Source organism: Microplitis demolitor, chromosome 3 (assembly GCF_026212275.2).
Source record: "Microplitis demolitor isolate Queensland-Clemson2020A chromosome 3, iyMicDemo2.1a, whole genome shotgun sequence".
Lineage (NCBI taxonomy): Eukaryota > Metazoa > Arthropoda > Insecta > Hymenoptera > Braconidae > Microplitis > Microplitis demolitor.
In genome coordinates, this window is record NC_068547.1 from 22,458,331 (window position 1) to 22,480,976 (window position 22,646).

The window sequence follows — 22,646 nt, forward strand, 5'->3', positions numbered from 1 at the left end:
ATCCGTAGATCTATTCTCACAGTTTATATATTTAATATGTATATATATGATGTATGTGTATGTATAACTACAGAGCGTCGTGATGCTAAAAGAAGTACCTCGTGCGACGAAGTCGGCCAGAAAATTGCCGATTCTCGTTAAGATAACGATAAATGGGCTCGCTTGCTTACGAGCGGCATACTATAAAGTTGCTTTTAAACTTGTGTTCCCGCGTTTATTCTTACGTTCGCGGTTGTTACCCAAAGGAACTTAACTCGCTGGGCGAGTAAGTGAGTGGACCACGGAATCATCTTGTACATTATAAGCCATGGTGTGTAATGGCACCACCACCAGTACCACCATTACCACCACCAGCAATACAATATATAATACAGCATATAAGTGTGTAGCCGTTTGTCGGGCGTTTTGTTTTGCCGAGAACAAGAAAATTCCCATGTGTCGAGCAAGATTTGCGAGACTAAACGTACCGTTATTATTATTATCTTTAAACGCTTTTCACCGCTATTATACAAAGAGTCATCTTCCAGCACTCGTGTTTATGTTATGTCTTTAGGTTTAGTGCCCATACCACTAATACCAAGTGAATGTCGTTCACTCATCGTTAGTAAGTCATAACACGACCCTGTAATCTAAAACTTATAAAACGTTTGTTATTATCCGGCTCATTAAGTCATTATTTGAGTATATTATCACGATTACTAAAATAATATTAACTCACATCAGCGAAACATTATCATTTTTTTATACAATAATAATAATAATAACAATATACTACAACTATTAGAGCCACAATATTTCTCACCCTGATGACGAATAAAAAATAATTCGTGAGATTAATTTCCTAGACTCGTGATATGTCTTTTACACTCGATTTTAAATTTACCATTTATTTATTTATTATTATTAAAATTTTTATTAAATATTATGACAGTAAATCCTGAGAGTGAATTTCAAGAAGTTGAGATATTTTCTAGCTGGACAAATAAATTATTTTTATGGTGTGCGTAAAATTATGCGAGGATGTGATGTAATTTTTTTTAGCAGAGAAGCAGTAGACGGAGCAGTTAAATGGCTGGCGAGTAACTAGTCTCATTACAGAGTCGTTAATGGATCCACGGGTGCAGAGTGACTTGAACACCACGAGGCGACACGAGCTTGCAAAACGATTAGACTTAGAGCTCCTTGACTTATTATTCTAACCGTGGGCGTGACCGAGGGAGGTCCGGGATTTATTTATTAGCCGCGTGGCAATTATCCGTTACTCAATATATATATATAAATATATAGTGTGTAGAATATTATACGTAATATTTAAGAGTGTTGAGTCAAGAGCGAGTACTCTGAGCAAGACGGCGATACGAGTAGGCTGGTAGCTGGTATATATCTGCACTCGACTAATTCTCTGCTCGTATAATAGTATCTCATATGTATCTGGTGGTTAATACTGTGGGTTTAGCGTTACCTGGCTACTATATTACAGACAACAATATCTAGCTACCAGCTACTGGTTATAATTATAATAACTTTTACTGTAAAAAAAATTTCATTTATTTATTTGAATTAAAATTTAATTGTTTGGATAGAAGTCGGGGTTCAAATTCGTGATCCCGCTCAATGGGTCGGAGTAATAATTAATAATTTATGACCTGGAATTTAATTACTAGACAACGGGAGTCATCAATAATCCATGATGCTGATGTTGCTGGTGATGACAAAGCAATCGTTTGCCCTCTAACTGAACTGGGGTCAAAGAAATATCTGAGTACCCTCGAGCTAAGGGGTTGGACCGTGAGATATTTAATAGTTATTAAGCCGTGATCTCTTGGTCTTATTCCGTTTCTCTGATGAATTCACACGAGAGATACGGGAAAGACGCGTGGTAACCTCAGGCTGAGTGTATGTAAGGCTTTAAATGTAAGATGACGAAAAACTGTGGACAATAAATAGATAATTTCCCAAAGGCTAGTGCAGATGGAAATCGTAGCCTGTCAACGTACCACCGTGAGATACTCCTTTCGAGGACAAGACCTCGGCCTCAGGCGGCGACATCAGACTCCACGGGATCTTTCTCGTGTGACTTACAACTTTTTTTAAATAATATCAGTATCTACACACCAGACACTGATACTTGAACTCTTGCTCATATTCATACATAAGGATATTTTTTTTTTTTTTTTTTAAACAACTAAGTATTGATAAAAAAAATAATTGAAGCATTTGAAATAATTCCGGTGCAAATATTGAAGCGAAATAAATTTCAAAACGTATCTGCTGGTTGATCATTTAAAGAATCGAGCTACGTTAGATACTTTTCACATGCCGTAAATTTACCTCTGACAGTGCACTGACACCAGACTCAAGACCAAGCATCGTATGTACAGATATAAAGTTATTTTAAAAATACTTAGATATGATTTAGACACCGGCTCCATCTGCCAACTCTACTGAGGCTTTAGTGCCTTCGATAACGAGACAGAATCTCAGATATTCTTTGACATCGATGAAAAGACTAACGGTCTTGAGTTTAAATTTATGACTTTTTATTTTTATTGCGTTTTTTTTAGTAGAAAATCCAGAAAAAATATATGTGTATTTTTTTTTAATTCTAAAGGTCACGGACTTTTGTACCGATTTGAGAATTATGTGAATAGGACCAATGGAACTTAAGAAGCGGGTGTTTTCCTTCACAAAGCCCGCGGGCCCCTAAGGCTCGTCCGCGGCCAGTACAACCTGAGCTTCTTGGAGTTAACCACCTATCTTTACGAGGATCGTGGTCTTTAAAGGCTCCCGATCTTTATGAAGAGACAGCGCCTTTATCCTTAGGCTCAACTCGTTTCTTTTAGCTTACCTCCGATCTGCACATACGGACATAAGGATACGTAACGTGTATATAAAACTCTATTGCGCCTCGATTCATCCAAGAATTTACCTATCGACTTTATAAAAGCCTTGGGGCCATTTTCATATTTTTTTTATTTTTTACCGACTACGTAACTCACGCAAACATTTTACTTTTATGTTTGCGGTATTTTGCTGTCGTGACGCGTTAGAGTTTTTTAAAAATTCCCTCAGAAAACCGTGAAAATAAATCGTAGATTTTTTTTTCTACTGACGAAAGTGTTGGAAGAAAAAGTTGTTTTTTTAAAATAGATCGATCAATCTCATTGAAATGTGTCGGGATGAGTGATTTATTATCAGATTCAGATCTCATTCTGATATTTAATTCAAGGGTTGAATTCCGAAGCTATTTATATGTTAAAATATACAGTTTAATTTAAATATATGACAGTTGATTAAAATATGCATAGGAAATAATTAAAATGATATTTTATTTGAATGAAGTTGTTTGTAAAAAAAAAAAATTTCGAGTAATCTATAATAGATCTATCAGGTAGTTGGCTTGAATTGTCTAAATAAGATAGATCGGGTTGGTCGTAACGGCTCTCACGTTTATTTGTTTTCGACATTTTTCTTTAGATCATGATTAATGATTTATGAATTGACGGCCCGGAAGCTTGTGGTGATAAATGAAATTAGTGTTTTATCAAAATATATATATGTATATAGGTAAGGATATAGATGTAGATGTAAATATGCGTGGATAGAGATAGGGACACCGGAAAAAACAAATCGAATAAAATAACTTGAGACAGTACGGGGAGAAAAGTATAATAAATTGTTCGGATGAGTGCTCACGGGTAAAGACACCAGGCCAATTATGCAAGGAAGGTAGAGTATGTACGTGTACTCTTAAGTACGTACGTTTTATTTCATTTAACTTGTTTACGTGTATATTAGCATAGGAATTTAATGATCCTCGGAGTACACGTAGGCGTCTTGATATGCTGGGACAAGACATTATCACAAGTGCGATGATACCAGTTCATATAACAGTCTTGATATTTTATAACAGCATATTTTTTGCAAAAGAAAATTTATCGACGATTGCATAAAATATATTTTTCAGGCATTTTTATTACAGTTATCACTGAGAAGTGTTGAATTTCGATAAAATTATGAAATATTTTTATTAGTCAAGTTGCAGAATTTTATTGAATTTATAATTTATAAATAAATTGACTATTTATATTTTTAAAAGGCTTTTAATTTTTTTTTCTTCGAATTTTCTCATGTAATATTTTAAAAAAATTAATAAATGAAAAAAAAAATTTTTTGGTTATTAATTGGCTCAAAAATTTTGAACTCTTCTGATTTTTGAATTTTTGATGGCAATAATAATGAACCTGAATTTAAATATGCCACTAAAATTGTTTTTTTTTTTTTTTTTAAATTTTATTTCCATCACTGACCAATAGAAAAAAATTTTGTAAAATAAAATTATTTAAATAGCAAAAAATATGTAATATAATTAAATATATAAATTGAACGCATGCAAAGCGCGCGCATTAAGTAAATGTACAAAATAATTTTATTTTCAGCCAGAAAAAGAAAAAATTAATTACACCGATTTATCACATAAATTGGTATAAAAATATAACAGTCCGGATATATATTTATTGATATACAAATAAATAATTAAATAAATGTATATATATATATATATATACACATAAATACTAGAAAATTTGTCTCGAGGGATTGGATTTGAATAAAGTAGAAAGTATGATGTATAAAAGTAATTTATACTCGCCGATAAAGAGACATAAAAGTAACAAGAGTAATTATAGAGTTTCTAGATCCACTGGATTTGCAAACAGACATATATATGTATAATGCGAACATGCATTCGATGCATTATAACTGCGCTGCTGGGCAAATGTGTATCATCTACTGGATATAAATTTTAATTCTTACTAATATAACGGATTGCTTTTTACAAGCAATTGCATTAGAGGTTTCACAAGTGTCGCGTCCGGAAATTGACAAAAACTCAGACAGAGCAGATAAATAATCGCATGTGTGGGTGCCTAAGAAAATATATTCCTTTAGCCAACAACACGACAATGACTTGTCGCTTGTATAAAGCTACCTGATAACATTTTTCTTATGTACAACAGCCAACAGCATACTCAGGTATAGTATAACAAAGACGAACAACGACACGCATCTTCCGAATATAATTCCTGAGCTATTTTATTCCCAAGCTCGTAAAGAACAGCCTAGTGTGCTCAGATAAAATGAGATAAAATAACACAGGGTAATTTACATGCTCTGTTGGATATTGTACTAAGATATCAAACTCATATTTTTTCTGCCTGTCTTATTTATAAAAAAAAAATTATTTTTCTTTGTGTTAAATAACGAGATGTCACCATAAATTATTAAGATACTCGGTTGGATTTTTTAAAAATATAGATATTTTAAAAGTTATGTTACTTACCAAGGCATGTGATGGCATGATCAGCTGGTGGTCTTAAGACATTTCGAGACCAAGCTGCTCTAAGTACTTCCAAGGCACAAGGTGGTCCGCCGACCATCAAAACACCTGGTGATACATGTCCTTTGTATCTTAATTGACGAGTTGCGTCTACCAATGCTGCATTCCACCAGCACTTGGAATTAGCCTCCAAGAAGCTCTGCAATAAAAACAAAATTCATTAATTTAATTTTTAATAGTTAACTGACCGTTGATAATTCGGCCAAAGTTATATTTAGCACCCGCAGAATTTATTTTCCTCCTTAATCTTATTATTAAGAATTAATATTCTGCCATTAAAAACTGAATTACACTAAACAGATTAAGTTCAGAATTATTAGACGGTAGCTTTTACTGTGTGATTGGTTAACCCCCCACTTTTTCGACTCTGTGATTGGCTAACTCCCCACCCGGCCTACTCCGTGATTGGCTAATCCCCCCACTCTAACCGAGCCTATAAGAAGGCTCCTTAATTATAGAAATAATTTATGAAAAAAATTTATCGTGATTGATTTGCTGGCATTAATTAAATTTTTTTCGTATTTTATTGAAAAGAAATAAATATTTATATTTGAAAACAATAAACCGAATGTTTACGATGTCCACTTAACCTCCCTCTCCCAGATTGACGTCGAGTAAATAAAATACTGCAGTATCGTCAAGTGTTTACTGCATCGAGGGCCATTTATAAGCTCGTTGTACGCCCTCGTTTTTCGCGAGTAGAGAAAAATACATCGCCCTCTCCCCTACACTCAGTCACTTCGACCCTCGATTTACCAGCAGACTTCACGAAGACATAAGGAGAATTGTTTAGTGCGCTCGTAAATAAGAATTGTGGATACTCGAGAATCAAAAGCTATTTATGTATTTTCGTATTCATTTGTTGTTATTATTTATTTTTATATTTATATTTTCGTTGGGTTTGAGTGATCGAGTGTTAAAAGGGGTAGAATTTATTTATATTGTTTTGACGTGTGATAATTTAAACGGCTTAAATAAGAAAGCCATGGACTAATATATCAAAGCCTATATAGAGATAATAGCAGATTCAGAGCTCGCTGATGAAAATTTATAGCCCGTTCATTGCACTTACTGACCGGCAATAATAGGGTTAATTTGTATCAGCTAGCACTCAGAAACGTCAACGAATGTGCGAAATCATAACACCAGAACGGACGTATACATGGTTATTATGTTTCTAAGTCTAATTCTCATATCATATCGAAACGTGCATAGGTATACTCATATATTTATGTGTAGATATATAGATCATAAGTTATATATCAATACAATAAGTAAAGGGAGAAAATGGGTGTGCCCAATTTAATACCTCGGGTCTTGAAAATCATGTTACTGATTTTATGCTGGATTGCCATTTTGCAATCAAGAAATAAATAATCATTTTTATATATCAATATACACTTGTATTAACATTGATCGATAGGCTTAAGTGTTAAGAAAATATCATTTATCAACGTTATTGATTCATATACATTTATATTAATTTTAAAAAAGTATTTAATGTTCTGCTGTCAGAATTCTATTATTTAAATCGATCATTCATTCAATTATTTAATTTTACTATCTAATTTAATCACTTATTTTTTTTTTTGCAACATAATACCCAAATTTAGTTTTTTTTTCAAAAACGACTTAAATTTTTATTGATTACTTTCAAAATTATTTTACATATCAGCAATTTATTTTTTTCCTTTCCAATTATAAAATTTAAATTTAAAAAAAATTGGCGGGGTTTTTATCAACAATTTTATGGAAATATTATCATAAGTAAAATATACGCAAACTTAATAAAATTCTTTTGCTTCCAAAGGTTTGCAAAAAAAAAAAAATTCAATAGACTTCAAAAACGCAAACTCTCAAAGAATTCTCAGGAGTCAGATATCAGACTCCAGCTTTTTTCTTTTACCATAAAAATTCCATTATCCTTCTATCCATTACCTGTTAAAATATTATTATGAAATGCCTTTGAATTCCTTTGAAAATACTGATATTAAAATAAAATAAATAAATAGATTGAGTAAAGAGACTTACAACATCTTCATCGCGAACGAAAACCGTAAGACATTATTTACAGAAACCGACAAGTGGTAAGGAGTCAAAAAATAATAGTAGAATCAAGCGTATTTCAAATGTGTCAGGAGCAAGAAAACGGGGGTCGACGTGCAGGGAGAATCGATACGCCAACGTCTTCGAGGAATAAAGTATACACCCACTCTGCACATGCGTCCAACGTCGGGAGACAAAACAAATCGATCAAAAAAACTAAACCCAAGTAAAGTATCTCAACTTCTTTATTTTATCTTGCCTTCATTCCCCTTAAATCTATGTACTGTGGGTGATTTAGAGCTCGTTCAAAGTCATTCAAGTATCCTAGAATACTTCGAATCGGGCTCATTCATTCAAGGGTAAATGTGCTGAAGAAAATTCTTCGGCGGATAAAATACCGTCGAAATTACCATCAGAAAGGCATTCAGTGTCTTTATATTTCTAGCAGCATGCTGATAAAATCATTATATTATTTTAAAGAATAAAAATATATAACTATGATACTTTATCACTGCTATCCGACTAGAATTTTTTCTAAAGACCAGAGAATGAGGAGTTCATTTTACAAAAGGATATCCTCATGTGGCCTCAATATGGACCTGAAGTTTGTTTTTAATAATGCAAACCTAACTTCAACCTGATGTCTTTTTGGAATTTCAAGAAAATAAAAAAAAATATATAGACGGGTAGTTCTTGAGTCAAAATCTACGGGATCCTTTTAACCTAAATGAGTATTGAAAAGTGATCTTGACTTCATCTGTAGATTAGTGAGACCTAGAAGCAGCCTGGCACCAACAGAGAGTCGATTCGACTCAGGTTGTTGGGGTGATTATTTACTTATATATAATTTCACTGATTTTCTTTACACTGTGAGGTAATATTCTAAAGTACTAGTTTGAAGTTAAAGCAATTTAAGTATGAGAGTACTTCGAACTGGCAATGAACTTGGTGGCTTACTGTACAGTTCATGGGGTTGGCTGTTCATTTATATTTACATTTAAATTTTTCTCCACCATCATTTCTCACTAGCACATTATCTACTGCACTTGCACACGATAGTTAATGCTCGACTGCTAATTATTATGCAATATAACTCGACGTTCTCTCACGCGCACGATTACCCTTTAGCGTCCATCAAGTAAGACTCCATCTACAAGTGCAGTAGTACGTAGTTGTTAGTTTATATCGCAAGAGGCGGTGAAATGTTATTTATACTAAATACGTATAAACGTCTAATTTCATTCGTAATATTAACACTTTAACTATTTTTTATTTAACCGTAATTATATATCTATTTACTTTTATTACTATGTAATTGCTGTTTATTTTATTTAACTGCTAGTCGGGATTAATTAATTAACTTATTACGTTTTATTATAAATTCATGGGTGTGAAATATTCACTTCAGGGATTTAATTATTTAATTATTTAATTTGGTACTTTTTTTTTAGTTTTAGAATTTGTCATTAATTTTAAAAAAAATAAATTAGTAAAATTATTGTTACCAAAAAAAAATGTTCATGCCAGCAGAAAATTTGTTTTTTAAAAAATATTTTAAGTAATTAGTATCTTTATTTCGTAAATTCAAATTTCTACAAACCACATACAAGTATTACAAACCATCGGTTCTTTAGCCTATAATTTAAATTTAAAAAATAAAAACTAAATAAAAATACTGGATCTGAGAAATGGCACTTATCACGTCCGTCATTACCAATCGGCAGCCTCGAGGACCCTCTAAAACAAAACGCACAGTCTCTAGTGTATTCAAGTGTAGTTGTAGTTATATTCCGTAGTCTGTAGTCTATTGTGAAGTGCGCAGTGCACAGAACGTTTAATCAGCAACCCCTTGCTCACGTTCAATCGCATCGCTATAATATACTATATATATATATATATATATATATATATATATATATATATATATATATATATATATATATATATAATATTACACATACATATACATATATATATAGTCTCAACTTCTGCCTGGAGCATAAATCACGATAGCATAATTTATATGCTAATACGAAAAGAGCGAAGCTGTACTCGCATTTGCGTACACGCGGTATCCCGGACGTGGGTAGCATGTGCGTCTTTTCTTAACCGTACATACATCTATGTATTTATTAGATACTCATATATGTAGTTACTTTTACGGACTTGACAAGTACGTCCGTATCAACTTGTACTCTCATGCAACATTCCTAGTTGAGGATATTACGGACTGTAACCTTGTCCCCATTTTCGCAAATACATATTGTAATATATATACTTATTTCAACAGTATTGGATTTCTGAATCCATATTTAAAAATATAAATATCAATATCAATATTTAATTTTAATAAATACCATAAGGATAAAATAATTTTATGAGACCAGCAAAAAAGCTCCTGTGCTCTCGTAAACTTTCTCCGTGGGTTTATCACGCCATGATTTAAATGCATTATAACTTTGCTGGAGAAAGAGAGTACCAGTACTCAGTGCAAATCTACACTACTAACATGCTCGATCGTTAGATTTAACTTGTTTAAGTAGCATACTGTCACCCACCAATGGTTTACTTATTTTTTACTCTGTACTAATGCGATTTTATAGATCGCACTGGAGTTTATTATAAGCTTTTACTAATTTATAAATAATATAGACCTGAGTTTTGTCGGCCATGAAAGCGAGCTGCTTATTATTTACAGAAAATATGTATTTTTATGGTGACAATTGATGTTTGTTTAGTGAAACAAAATATTTATTGTTTCGAGTTGATATTGTGTATTTTCTTTATCTGGTATCTCTTGTTTTTATTTGCGGATTTTGTTTCAGAAAAAAAGATGGAAGAGAGAGCTAGTGTGAAATCATACAGAGGGCTGAGCAAAATGGGGACGATTGGATATAAATTCATTTTTCTTTTTATGTGTGATTACAAAAAATAGTAAAAATTTTGAATTGTCATAAAAGAAATTTTTTTTTTTTGGAAAATTTCAAATATTTGGAAATTTCTGTTGATCAAATTCAAAGATGAGCAAAATTGATTTGTGAAAAAATGGTGGCTATTAAAAATCCTCAAAATAACGAAAAATTAAATTTCCATGTTTTTTTAAAAGAAAAAATGAAAAAACGTTTGACCCTGCGGAAAAACTCCAAAACTTCCAGTTGTTTTCAAACTTGGGGAGCTGAGTCTTGATTTTCTATAAAGAATTCCCAGAGAATTTCTTAGGCGGCAATCCTGATTAAAATTATGGCGTCTGATGAATGCTTGAAGGCCTCAAGGGTATCAGAAAAGTTTTCTGAAAGAACGCTAGCCCATAGAAGTGAAGGAAAAAATTTTCATTTATCAAAATAACGAATTTACTTTTTCAGTTTCAAATACTTTAATGAGTAGTGAATTTTATTTAAAAGGAAAATGGTTGGCAAGTTATGAAGATATTTCAAAATGTTTTTATTAATTAAAGCTTAGTGAGGTTTTGTTACGAGCAATCATAGAGTTTCTGAAGATGGAGTGTAATTAAAATTGAAATGAGAACACATAAAGTAATGTAATGGTTAATTAAGCCAAATGAAATGCGAAGGAAAAACCACACGTTGTGTTATTGACTCATTAAATTAATAGCCGATGGAGTAAAAAATTTTTTATGGAAAACTTTAATGCTCGTAAGCGCATCAATTGTTCGCTGTTTATTTCTCCGCTCATATCCCCATCTACAAAAATATAATATTGCAATACCAGTACATTCGCCTTAGACAGCTATATAAAGAGTTTCAAAAAAAATAAATAAATTTCCGTAAAAGTGCGAGGGCTCAGTGAAAGTGTGGCAAGTTACCACGGTCAAGAAGTGGTCGGTGGACGAAAACCGCGTCGTGGTTGTATCCCCTCGCCCCCAGAGATCGCCATATACATAAATCCATATATATTTATACACACATGGACAGAACGCACTCAGTAGTCATAATAATAAATATATGATAATTCTAGACACTCGGTCTGGGCGAAAGTACTCAGGACAGCAAGTGGTTTTGGTTTTACTCATGTCCGCATATCATCGAATCGAAAGCTGTAGTTATAAAAATCCATATTTATAAATATATAAATAACGGATTATTATTTTTATCTTAAACTTTCGGTCCATCGTTAAAAATAAAATTTTTAATCATCAGTTCATCACATAAATTATTAAGAAATGAAACTTGACATCTGATAGGTTTCAAGTACAATTAAAAAACATTTCCACTCTCCAAGTATAAAAATAAAAAAAAAATTAAAATGTTATTATTGCCGCGGAAATAAATAGAATCGCGTCGCCGAAGGCCGTCTCGACTTAGTAATTCACTGTATCCTCGTACACTGAGGGAATTCAGCATGTGCCCCAGAGGAGACGCCTCTCTTATCTTTATGCATTCTCGACGGGCGGTTTGAGTCCAGCATGTACTAGCATAACCCAACTTTAAACCTGAATCAAACACCATTACACATTATACCCATAATATAATATAACTACAAATACAAGTTAGCATGTAATGCAGTCTAGGATTCAAGACTCGAGCCTAGGACTCACTATAATATTGTGCGCACATCAACTCTACCTTCCTCTAGCTCTTCCTCTTCTTCTTCTTCTTCTTATTCTTATTCTTATATTCTTCTAGTTCTTCGTCTAGAATACACTCTATAGCATACTCAGCAACTCTAACCGTGCGTGAGCAAGTTACCGAGCCAATGCCCTCGTCCAGGTTGCTTTTCCGGGAATAAACTATATTCCAAGATCGATCCAATACATATATATATATATATATATTCACTAGTTGTAAGACTATGCCTCTTATTATATTCTTTGTTTATTTAATATATTTCAGCTTTCATCTGATGTACGATCCTGGGATACGTGAATAACTACAGCCCGGAACATATCGCGCTTTGATCTTTATAAATATTAATATTATATATATACATAAATATATGCAATACCAATATACGCAAATATTTATAAAAAATACGAAACAGACCAAACTCTAAATGTCTGGAGATGATTCACTAGAATGTTTTACGACGACCGGAACAATGTAATTTTTTTCGGGCTCCGCGAAACGGAAACTGAAACGCTAAATCGATATTTCAGCAATTAATGTCCGTGGTGACATGTCGGGTTGTATTATGCGTGCGTGTTTCGTCCAGTCATCGGAGGGTTCGAAGCAAGGGTGGCTCGCAGTCACTTTCTCCTGTAAATGCCAGCAGTTCCCAGAAATGGACATCGCGACTCATCCGGATTGTACAGTTACACTATTTATTATTTTATTTATTTATATCGTGATCCATTGACCTATCGAGAAATAATTCTCGGAAATTTGATCCTGATTACTGAATATTAATTTTTATTTAATAAAAAGAAAAAAAAATTAATTATTAAATTACTGGTTGTAAATTTAACATTCGCGTAATTATTATACTTTTTTTATATGTATTTATGTTAAATAATAAGTAGTTGAATAATAATATAGACAAGGTCGTTAATTTATTGAATATTAAACGTTTTTTATCTAGTGAGTTACATCAACCATGACTGCATATTGATGTTAAAGAGGAGAGAGATATTTACTTACCTGAATTCATATCGTTATCTACATAATACTACATCTACATCAACATATATACATATATATATGTATAAAAAGAAAACGGTAAATACCAGTAAGAAGTATTACACTACTACCTAGTTGATATATATTTAAATACTAAATATACCTCGAAAAAATCATTTTAAAAAATACCAGTCGCAATTACTGTACAGTTATTTTGTAATTAATTATTTGTTGTTTAATTAATTAATTAATTATTTTGTCCATTAGCGGTTAATAAAATTCAAGTCATTAATTTATGTAGCGCTATATTAGTTCTTTAAATAATATGACAATTAATCATTATTCATGGCCGGTATGTAGATTAATATCAATTTGAATTATTTTATGACAATAAAAAAATTACACCAGACAAATTTATCGATTCGCGTGACATTGGCAAGTAATATTCTGTTTGCGGGAAGATTTATGTCCTTTGAAAACAAATTGTGTAATAAATATCCTTACAATCACAGCAGCAGTAAAGCTGTGATAATTTTCAATTGACTGATTTTTAGTCCAAACCAAGGGGGTTAAGGAGCTAAAAATACTTGAACTATTTACCGGTTTAATTTTTTACAGAACAAGTAAGATGAGCTCGAGCTATTGTTTAATTCTAAATGACTCAGCATTTTTACCCAAAGATTTTCGGTCAAAACGACTAGGACGTGCCAATGTTCGTTTATTTTTTTTTTTAAGAGTACTTTGTAATTTATAAGTTTTAAATTTGTGCCAAGTACTTGTTATGCTTTAATAAATTTTTGAGAGTCTATTTATATATTTAATAAGTTATTTAGGGCGACGATAATTAAGAATTTAAATTGCAGAGTTTGCAAAAAATATTTGTTTGTTTTTGCAATTAAATTTTTTTTTTATTTATGTTTCGTAAGTTTGGTGAATGCTGACTATTAAATTGATGTAAATTTTTTATGTTCAATTATTATAATTATTATTATTATTAATAAAAAATAAACAAGCAAAATAATATTGTTTGTAAATGCGAAGCTACTTAAGTGATGACGATAATAAATTTTAGCGGTCAGGGTATTTGCTAAATAAATTAAAAAAAAAAAAAAAAAAAGAAAAAAAGATGTCTTTAAGACAAATAAGTTTCCGGTATTGTCTCAAGAATAATTGTTGCATCAGGTTATATGTTTTACGAAATTGCTGACTACTCTTTGTACTTTATTCCCACGCATAACGGTTAGGCCAATCAGCAGTGAGTTTATTTTAAGACTTAACGGTACGTGATTGTCATAAAACTACTGATAAAGTTATGTCATGATGTAACAATCAACGTAACGCAGACAATTGATTTTAAATATTTTATTAAATAGTAATGAAGTAAAGTCAAAAATAATGATAAAGTTTGCTTGCAAGGTCAAATTAAATTTATATTGTGATTTACCTGGAAGAGATTGTAGCCCTTGTCGTACATCCACATCTCGTCTGCTGGGTGTTCCTTGATGGTGTCATGTTGGATGGTAGCAAGGACCATAGGCGTAGGTCCGCGACTTAATTGGATGGCCAGGGATCTTTGCAGAAGGAGCAGGCACCTTGTTGATCCTGGACCACCGGGACCTGTGCCGTCCCCTAATATTGAGGCCATTTTTTAAAGGCCTGTTTTAACGCTGACGATCAGGTGGCGGCATCTTTTAATCTGAAGAAATAAAAGAATAAATAATTAATTATTTGATAATTTTGTAATTTGTGGTAAAGGATAATAAAGTTTATTTTATTATGATTACCGCGGCATGGACGAAATAAATTATATTAACATGTCTCATTGTTTTTATGGACGAAATAAACGCGGAAATAAATTCCCCGAGTACTTTTAGTGAGACTTTGTTGCACTACCTTTGGACATTGATGAGTGAAAGCAGGATATATGAGCTCTTAATTGTATGTTTATGAAGGATTATACGTACTTCTATGATCATCACAATTAAAGTAATTAGTTGGGCTTCATTTTTTGAGATATTTTTATATTGATAATGTCTATTTAATTATTTATTCTTAAATTTTTATGTAATTTTTTTATTATTAATTCTTTTAGAAAAAACGCTTCTGGATTTCGAAGTTATCGAAGCAAGGATCTGTTATTAAATGCTTCAAAGGTTCGAAGCAAATTACACATTTTTTATTAAAAAAAAAAAGGAAAAAAATACAATGTAACGTTTTATTAATGAGTTTTGAATTATAGGAATTATTGCAACTTTTACTGAGAATTTAACCTCGACATTTATTAATTTTGATAAATTGCTTCGATTAATTTAATTCAATATCGAAATTTTTATTCAAATAATTTTATAAAAAATATTTTGAATTTTTTTAAATACGCTCAGTGCATTTTTGGAAATATAATGACCAAAATTTTTAATACCAGTCACTTATTATATAACAATTAAATAGTAATTTAATAATTAGTAATAAAAAAAATAGTACAGAAGCAGTTGATTAAAAAATTTTAAAAATCATGAAAAATAATATTAAAAAAAAAAAAAAAAAAAAAAAAGTAATTAGACATGTAATTTGTGTTGGATATTTAATAGATCACATGGGAAATTAATTAAATTAAATGAATTAATTTTTCTGCCCGCGTAATTTAAATTTTAAATAAAAAAACAAAATAATGATAAATTAAAAAAAAGGTAAATAATTGAAAATAAAAATGTAAAATCAAAAAAGGAATTTTTAATTGCTAGAATGTTATATAACAAAGTAACTAATGAAATCAACAAACGATAACATGAATAATCGTAAGGTAAACATCGAGAGCCATTAATCTATACAATTACTTTGACTGAGTTTCTATTCACTTAGATGAATTTAACATTGATACCGAGACGGTACATGCTCTGTACAGCGACTCGGCATAATGAATCTAACGGAAATGCCACATTGATGAACAGTAACAAATGTTACAATTCGTAAGGGTGTGTCAGTTAGACAATTCCCATTCGTCATTCCGTCTTTGCCTTGAGCAAATTAGTCCGCTGGTAGAGTTTTAGCAAACGGGCTTTCTTACCTCCGACAATTACTTCTGCTTGTCCTTAAACGCCGCTTACGTTAATATCCACTGCCCAAAACTCGGCTCTCATTAGCACCCAAAATAATTATTACTTCTCATTCTACTGTCATCCGGAGACGAATCACTCGAAATTAATCTCAGTCGCCGAGAAAATAAATTTATTCACGCCACCTACCAAAGGATTTCTCCCGATTCTCCGGAATAATTCAATCCACATAAAGTAGTAAAGCAGCTGAAGGATTTTCCTGTTCCAGAACATTCTTGGAACGAAATCCACTTTTATTTGTGCATGCGTATTATCGAGGATGGGAGCTTCCTTTAAGGTTATTGTTTAATTTAAAAGTTGGAACCGTTCCAAATATATTTCCCAGACACTTATAACTTTAATTATTAAATTTTTTGCTCTATAAAATTCCAGGCACTTTATATTTAAATATTAAATTACATTTATTTAATATTAAAGTCTGACGAGTTTTAAAGCAAAGTTTACTCAGGTGTTTTAATGTAAATATTTGAATACTCTGAGATGTAAACGAGCAATAATATTATTCGAGCTATAAAATATCAATTGTTTATAAAATTACTTTTATTGTTTACTGTTTTTATGGTAATTTTTAATTTAGTGAATTATTATTTTGTTTTTACTGAGCGTAATTAAGGTCAAATAGAGGATATTTATGAAAGTGAAAAATTGTAATCTTAAATTTAATTCTAGGGGGATAAAAATAACGAATATTTTTGAGTAATAAAATTTAAGTGATCAATAAAAACAAGTATGTAAGGTTCGAAAAGTTCAATGTCCCAGTTGGCACGTGAAGCCACAACCAAATAAATTTATCACGCTGCTAGAGATAAAAATAAAATAATCGTCATTTCCTCGAGCATTAGCGTCCTTTGTTCCGAATTCTAGCTCAGATAAACTAAAGCTCAGAGGGTTGCTATAGATGATGGAAGTAATTTCGCCCTGAGGCACAGAGTAAGGCGTCAGGAAAAGACAAGAATAAAAAAAACCTGAGATCAAGAGAACTCGGGATAACGGGCACAGATAAAAATCCCGAGGATTACCAGAGCTGCGTGAGATCTGACAGCTTCAAGGTCTGATCATCTCATTCGTCCTTTTAGAAAGCTCTCAAACGAGAATCTGATCTCGCGGATTTCCAACTAAACACGTTTGTCGATACTTGACGACTTTACTTGTCCTAAAAACTTCAATTTTATATATTTTTTTACTTTTTAACCGCAGAAAAAATACAAAACACTGTAGTGCCCATAAAATAACTACAATTGCGCAATTTAAATGCATTGAATTTTTTATTCACCTTCCGTGGCATTTTAAATAAATACGTTTTGTGTTAAAAAAAATTTCTAAAGTACGTAATAAAATAGTAAATTATCGTATTGATTTCAGATAGAATTACTCTCAAAAAACGAGTCGACGTAATAACAAAGCTCACTGGATAGTTTTTGTTGTTAAAAGGATATGTGTGTGGTATAATTTCAAGTTTGTTGAGATATATAATAATAAAATATATATTTTACCGTCTCTAGCTCTAGACTTGAGTTGACTGGACTAGATCATATTCATTTCCTAGCATCTATCAACATCTATCAGCAGCGATCTCCGACATTTCAATTATATTAATTTACCAGTCAAAAATTTTTTAACAAAACTCGTCCTATATTACACTTACGAGCCTACAATACAATCACTACTATTTGAGTGCACTTTATTTAACAGCTCATATATAAATATATAAATATATATATGAGAGCTTTCACTCATGATCATGATACTCATGATATTTTATAAACGACATAGAAAGTAACACGTACAATCATAATCAATATGACATTAACTAAATTTTATAATAGAAATTTCAAACAACCGTCAAATATGATAACGTTCACATAAAACGCACCTTACACTTAGCACTCAACACTAAATATAATATGTACACATTAGATACTCATTATATTGAGTTGCTTTAAAAGCAAAGCCACGTAGAGTTAGAGGTAGATAGGATAGGTAGGATTGATTAATTGGTTCACCGATAGCTATCGAGTTATTTCAACAAAGTCGCTTTCCCATTAATTTATCAATTATCAGCAATCAGTGACGTCGTTTAGTACTAATTTCGTTTAATGCCTCGATTAGCTCGGAAAAAAACAATATAATGTTTTAATAATTGAGGGCGTTCTATAAAGTTTATATCTTAATTTGATAGCATTATTAATCGAATCCGCGGCTTGTGATAACAGTCTAATTAATTTTAGTAGATAGTATGCACTGTTAACGTTTGTGGAATGAATGCGGAGAAGATGACTATTTTTGTAATCTCCTTGAAGTGAAATTCACTCCAAAGGAAAAAAAAACTCCTTATTTACTCCTTGTGCGAAGTGATTTTTTTTTTTGAAACTGGTACGCGGAGTGAATTTGGATTTAAATAAAATCTGAATTGACTCCTGATTTTGTTAGTGTGTATGTATCGTACTTTTATTAATTTTTGATGACTGACAATAAGTAGACGAAAATTGTCGAGTCATGCTTACGGCAACAAGTTTTAAGAGCGACTATTTCTCAGAGCAACGACAACAAACTAAAGATTCAGGGTCAATTTAGTCAAACGGTCACCGCGAAGCGATAGCTTGTCCTCATAACCAATAGACTAACCTTAGCGGTCTTTTTCGTTTTGTTTTGTTTTGTTACCGGATTCACCTAACGGTTAATCCCTTCAAACATATATAATGTAATGTATATGATATGATATGATATATATATAAGGAACTATCATGAAGCAAGCTTGACAATGCACAGTAAGAGTATCGTATCAAATGTTGTCGTTCTACTTATATGTCTATATATGTAAATAAATGACATGTAAAAATTTATTTACGAAGGACGAGGTCACGACTTAAAGGCAGCTAACGGTCTTTGACCCAAGACGTTCGATGAAATCTCTTATATATCTGGGATATAAAAGATTTTTAAATGAAAAGAATGAATCATGAATAAAGTTTGTCAATGGAAAATATGGATTGTTTGGGCTACTTTTTTTGTTACTTGCAACTGCTGCTACTATTTATCAAGTGAAGAGACACGAAAAGAAATCATTGAAATAAATATAAACAGAAATCGGGGTTCAGAATTTCGAGCGATTTCCTTAAAAACGAACTGAAAAACCCGTTGGTTTAAATTTTTTCGGCTCTTATCTTACTGAATAAATAATCGCGCCAAAAAAGCTGTCGAAAATTTTCAGAGCATAAAGGCATGTTAGAATCCACGTAGTTTTTTATCGACCAAACTCCATTCGTGTATTTCTTGTTCGCCTTTTTTTTGTTTCTAACGGATCAGTTATTAGACCGGTTGATTTCAGGATCCCTTCCGGTCGGTGTGTAGCTCGTGTGTCTCAAAAAGACATTTGTATTTATAATTTATATACACATGTATAATCATATTAATACATATAATAAATATAAAGCTTAACATGTGTGTCTATTACATTACATTAGTTAAAATAGTTGAGCCAGTAGAGTCAGTCTTAGTTTTATTTAACGTGACCTGAAAATATTCCTCATCTCTATACTTTCATCTTACAAACTTAGACAGACACACTTACACTTATTTACACAGATATAACACATATGTATATTATAAAAAGTATCAAGAAATTAGACGTAACCGTCAGACGTGTCGATTAGATCCTCGAGATTGTGCGATTACCAGTTACATCCGGGTTACGAATAAGTGTTCTCACGTTTATTGTTTCGCTTGAATAGATTTGCGCTACTACATATATACCCGCAAATGTAATGCGATGCGATGCAATGCAATGTAATGTATAATAATAAACGAATGTATGTTTACGCGTAGAGATACACAATATTAATTTTCCGGTGAACTTGGCTATGTTATTACTGTCTGCATGTATATATAACTGTTTGCTCGAATATTGATTATTAATTATTGCTCTGCTAAAAACCGAAAATCATGCAAAGTTATTCGTACGAGATGATAAAACATAACATTACTGGTATCACTACGGGGGATTCGACCTCCGTCACAGTCCCATGAGTATATCGATTAATTCGTCAAGATCGTCCTGGATCGTTTCGCGTCACGCTATTGCGCCTGTGTATGGGTGATATATAGATTTTTATTTAGTTTTCTCATTCAGCTCGATCGGCGATCGATTGACGGTGCCGGGCTGTCTCGTAACCATGCACGCACATATTTATTAACTCAACTGTTTGCGCTGCGGATTGTTCGGACACCGCGAATTACCTGACAAACTACCGATTACCGCCGCCACACGCACACCCGCGCCTTTATATAAGTCCGCTTTGTGTGTGTTTATACTGAGACTGCTTGGTCTTAGATGGAGTTTTAGTTTAAGTTTATATTAACTATACACCCGGTTTGCGAACGCTCAATGATGTATTATCCGCTTGAGTAACTCGGCGAATTTCCCGGGGATATTCGTCTGTAATAAATTCAACAAGTACAAGAGAGGAGGGGCCGATCACAAGGACGGTGGAATGACCGGTACGATCGGGATTTTTTTTTTTTTTCATTTATAATCACAGGCTTCTGAGGTATTGAAATTATTTATTTATTATTAATAAATATGTTTATTTAATTTTTTTTTAATTCATTATCTAGTTGGTCATATTTTCAGTATTATCCGTGGGCGGGGTAAAATGGTCATGTAAAAATTTGTAGTCAAAATTTGCGACCGAAAAAAAAATCAATTGATTTAAAAAAAATGATATATGTTTGAAAAATGGAACTCGATTTTAGATTGAATAGATATTTGAAGAATGATATTGTTTAAATATTTTTAATAGCTAATAATAACATATATTTACAATGAAATAAATATCAGATTTATTTGTTGACAAAGGCGGGTGTTATAATTTAAAAATACGTAGAGTCGTATTCATAATGCCGCCCGGAGCAATAATACGGTCCGCAGGTACGCTCCTCGAGATATAATGGATCGTCTGGCATATTATTTTCTGCATAGTGCGGATACATTATGAATATACTGCCTTGAGCATATAAACCGAGTACCTCGCTGACCGTACACCAACAGTACTAGCATGTACCGGGGGGACCACCTAGAATTACACGTTGCTACGGTGGGCTCAAGCAAATGCCATTCTTCTATCAACACAAGGTTGACCGTCATTACTATTTTTTAGCAGACCACCAGCCTAGAGGTTGTGTGCCTAAAATTAATCACTCATTCAAATTCAAACACTCAACTCTCATACACTTGGGGTAATTAATCTAATTAATAATTACCGCGAAATGCCTTTTGAATTAAATTCATTAAATATTTTCTTTCATGTCTCTAAATTATTGTTCAGAAAAAAAATAGCATCCTGCTAATAATTACATACTTTTACATATAATTAATTAGTTTCTCTAAGATACGTGTCATTGGGAAATTAAATTTGTCACTATGTAATGTTTGAGAGTGTAATGTACAAGCTACAAGCCAGTGGGAATAGAGAGTGGGATTGATATTGTGGGTGGAAGGAACAAATTAAGATGTACTTTAAGGTTAGCGCCACTTAAATACATACCCGGATGTGTTTTAGTCGTCTTTGTACATATATACATATATATTTTCATATACAGCATCCTTGTATTCAAGATGTTTTAGTTCTGCCCGCGAAATCGAGTCGCGTGACCGAGTCATGAATATTAGCGGCACGATGTCAACTGATAATTTTTTTTTATTCTATACCGTAAAGAATCTCTTCGGTATTATATCGTCTAAGATATATGATAAAAAAAAATGATAATAATAATAATAATAATGGTAAAAGTAAAGGAAATACGTGAGGGATTAATTTTTCCACTTGGAGACTGGGTCCCGTGATCTAGCTCGACAATATCATGTCGCGTCATAAAATCCAATCTACAATATATTAATTCTGACGCAAAATAATATTTAAGTTAATTAAAAAAATATATTTTTCCCACGTCACTATAAAATAACAATAAAATTAATCATCAAATTTTCTATTATCCTCTCACGTTTTTTATTTTTTTATTGACAACAAATTGATAAATTATCCGTGATTGTTATTATTATGATCATTACAATCAATTTTTTTCCTTACATAAATAATCAACCACATTATATTATTATATTTATACCAATCAGTTTCCACATCGCGACCTCTCCTTTTTTACGCAACACTAAAAATCAACTGTATAAAAAATTACTTGCAATTTAAAAAGAGAGCATGCATACAACCTTGCATCTGCAAAAGCCCTTGCCCAATTGTCTGGCTAAAATTTTAAAGCGAAAGTTTCTCCCCAATTGCCTCCATATTTCCGGGTCAATATTAATCCACCTTATTTTATATTTCATTTATTATTTATAATTTATAATTCACAATTTTCAATTTGCCATTCGCAGCACACAACCTGCAAGTCAGTCATCTCAATAAAAATATTAAATAAATAATAATAATAATAATAATAATAAACCATATAAGCTAAAAAATAATTGGAGCCATGCAGATGCCGCGTCACGGCGTCACGCGT

At 32.0% G+C, this 22,646-nt stretch overlaps 1 protein-coding gene across 6 annotated transcripts in view; it reads right to left on the reverse strand.

The window, feature by feature from the left end:
- Window positions 1-22,646, reverse strand: part of LOC103569738 (storkhead-box protein 2) — a 116,248-nt gene that overhangs the window by 28,624 nt on the left and 64,978 nt on the right. For 5 of the 6 annotated variants that reach the window (XM_053737326.1, XM_014441891.2, XM_008547203.3 and 2 more), the window contains 2 exons: window positions 14,462-14,713; window positions 5,342-5,537 (listed from right to left, as the gene is read on the reverse strand). In XM_053737326.1, coding sequence (XP_053593301.1) covers window positions 5,342-5,537; window positions 14,462-14,662 — 397 coding nt within the window. In that variant the 5' untranslated portion in view covers window positions 14,663-14,713. Of the gene's footprint in view, window positions 1-5,341; window positions 5,538-14,461; window positions 14,714-17,623; window positions 18,072-22,646 lie in introns of those variants that run through there. The other variant, XM_008547204.3, reaches the window with a different exon arrangement.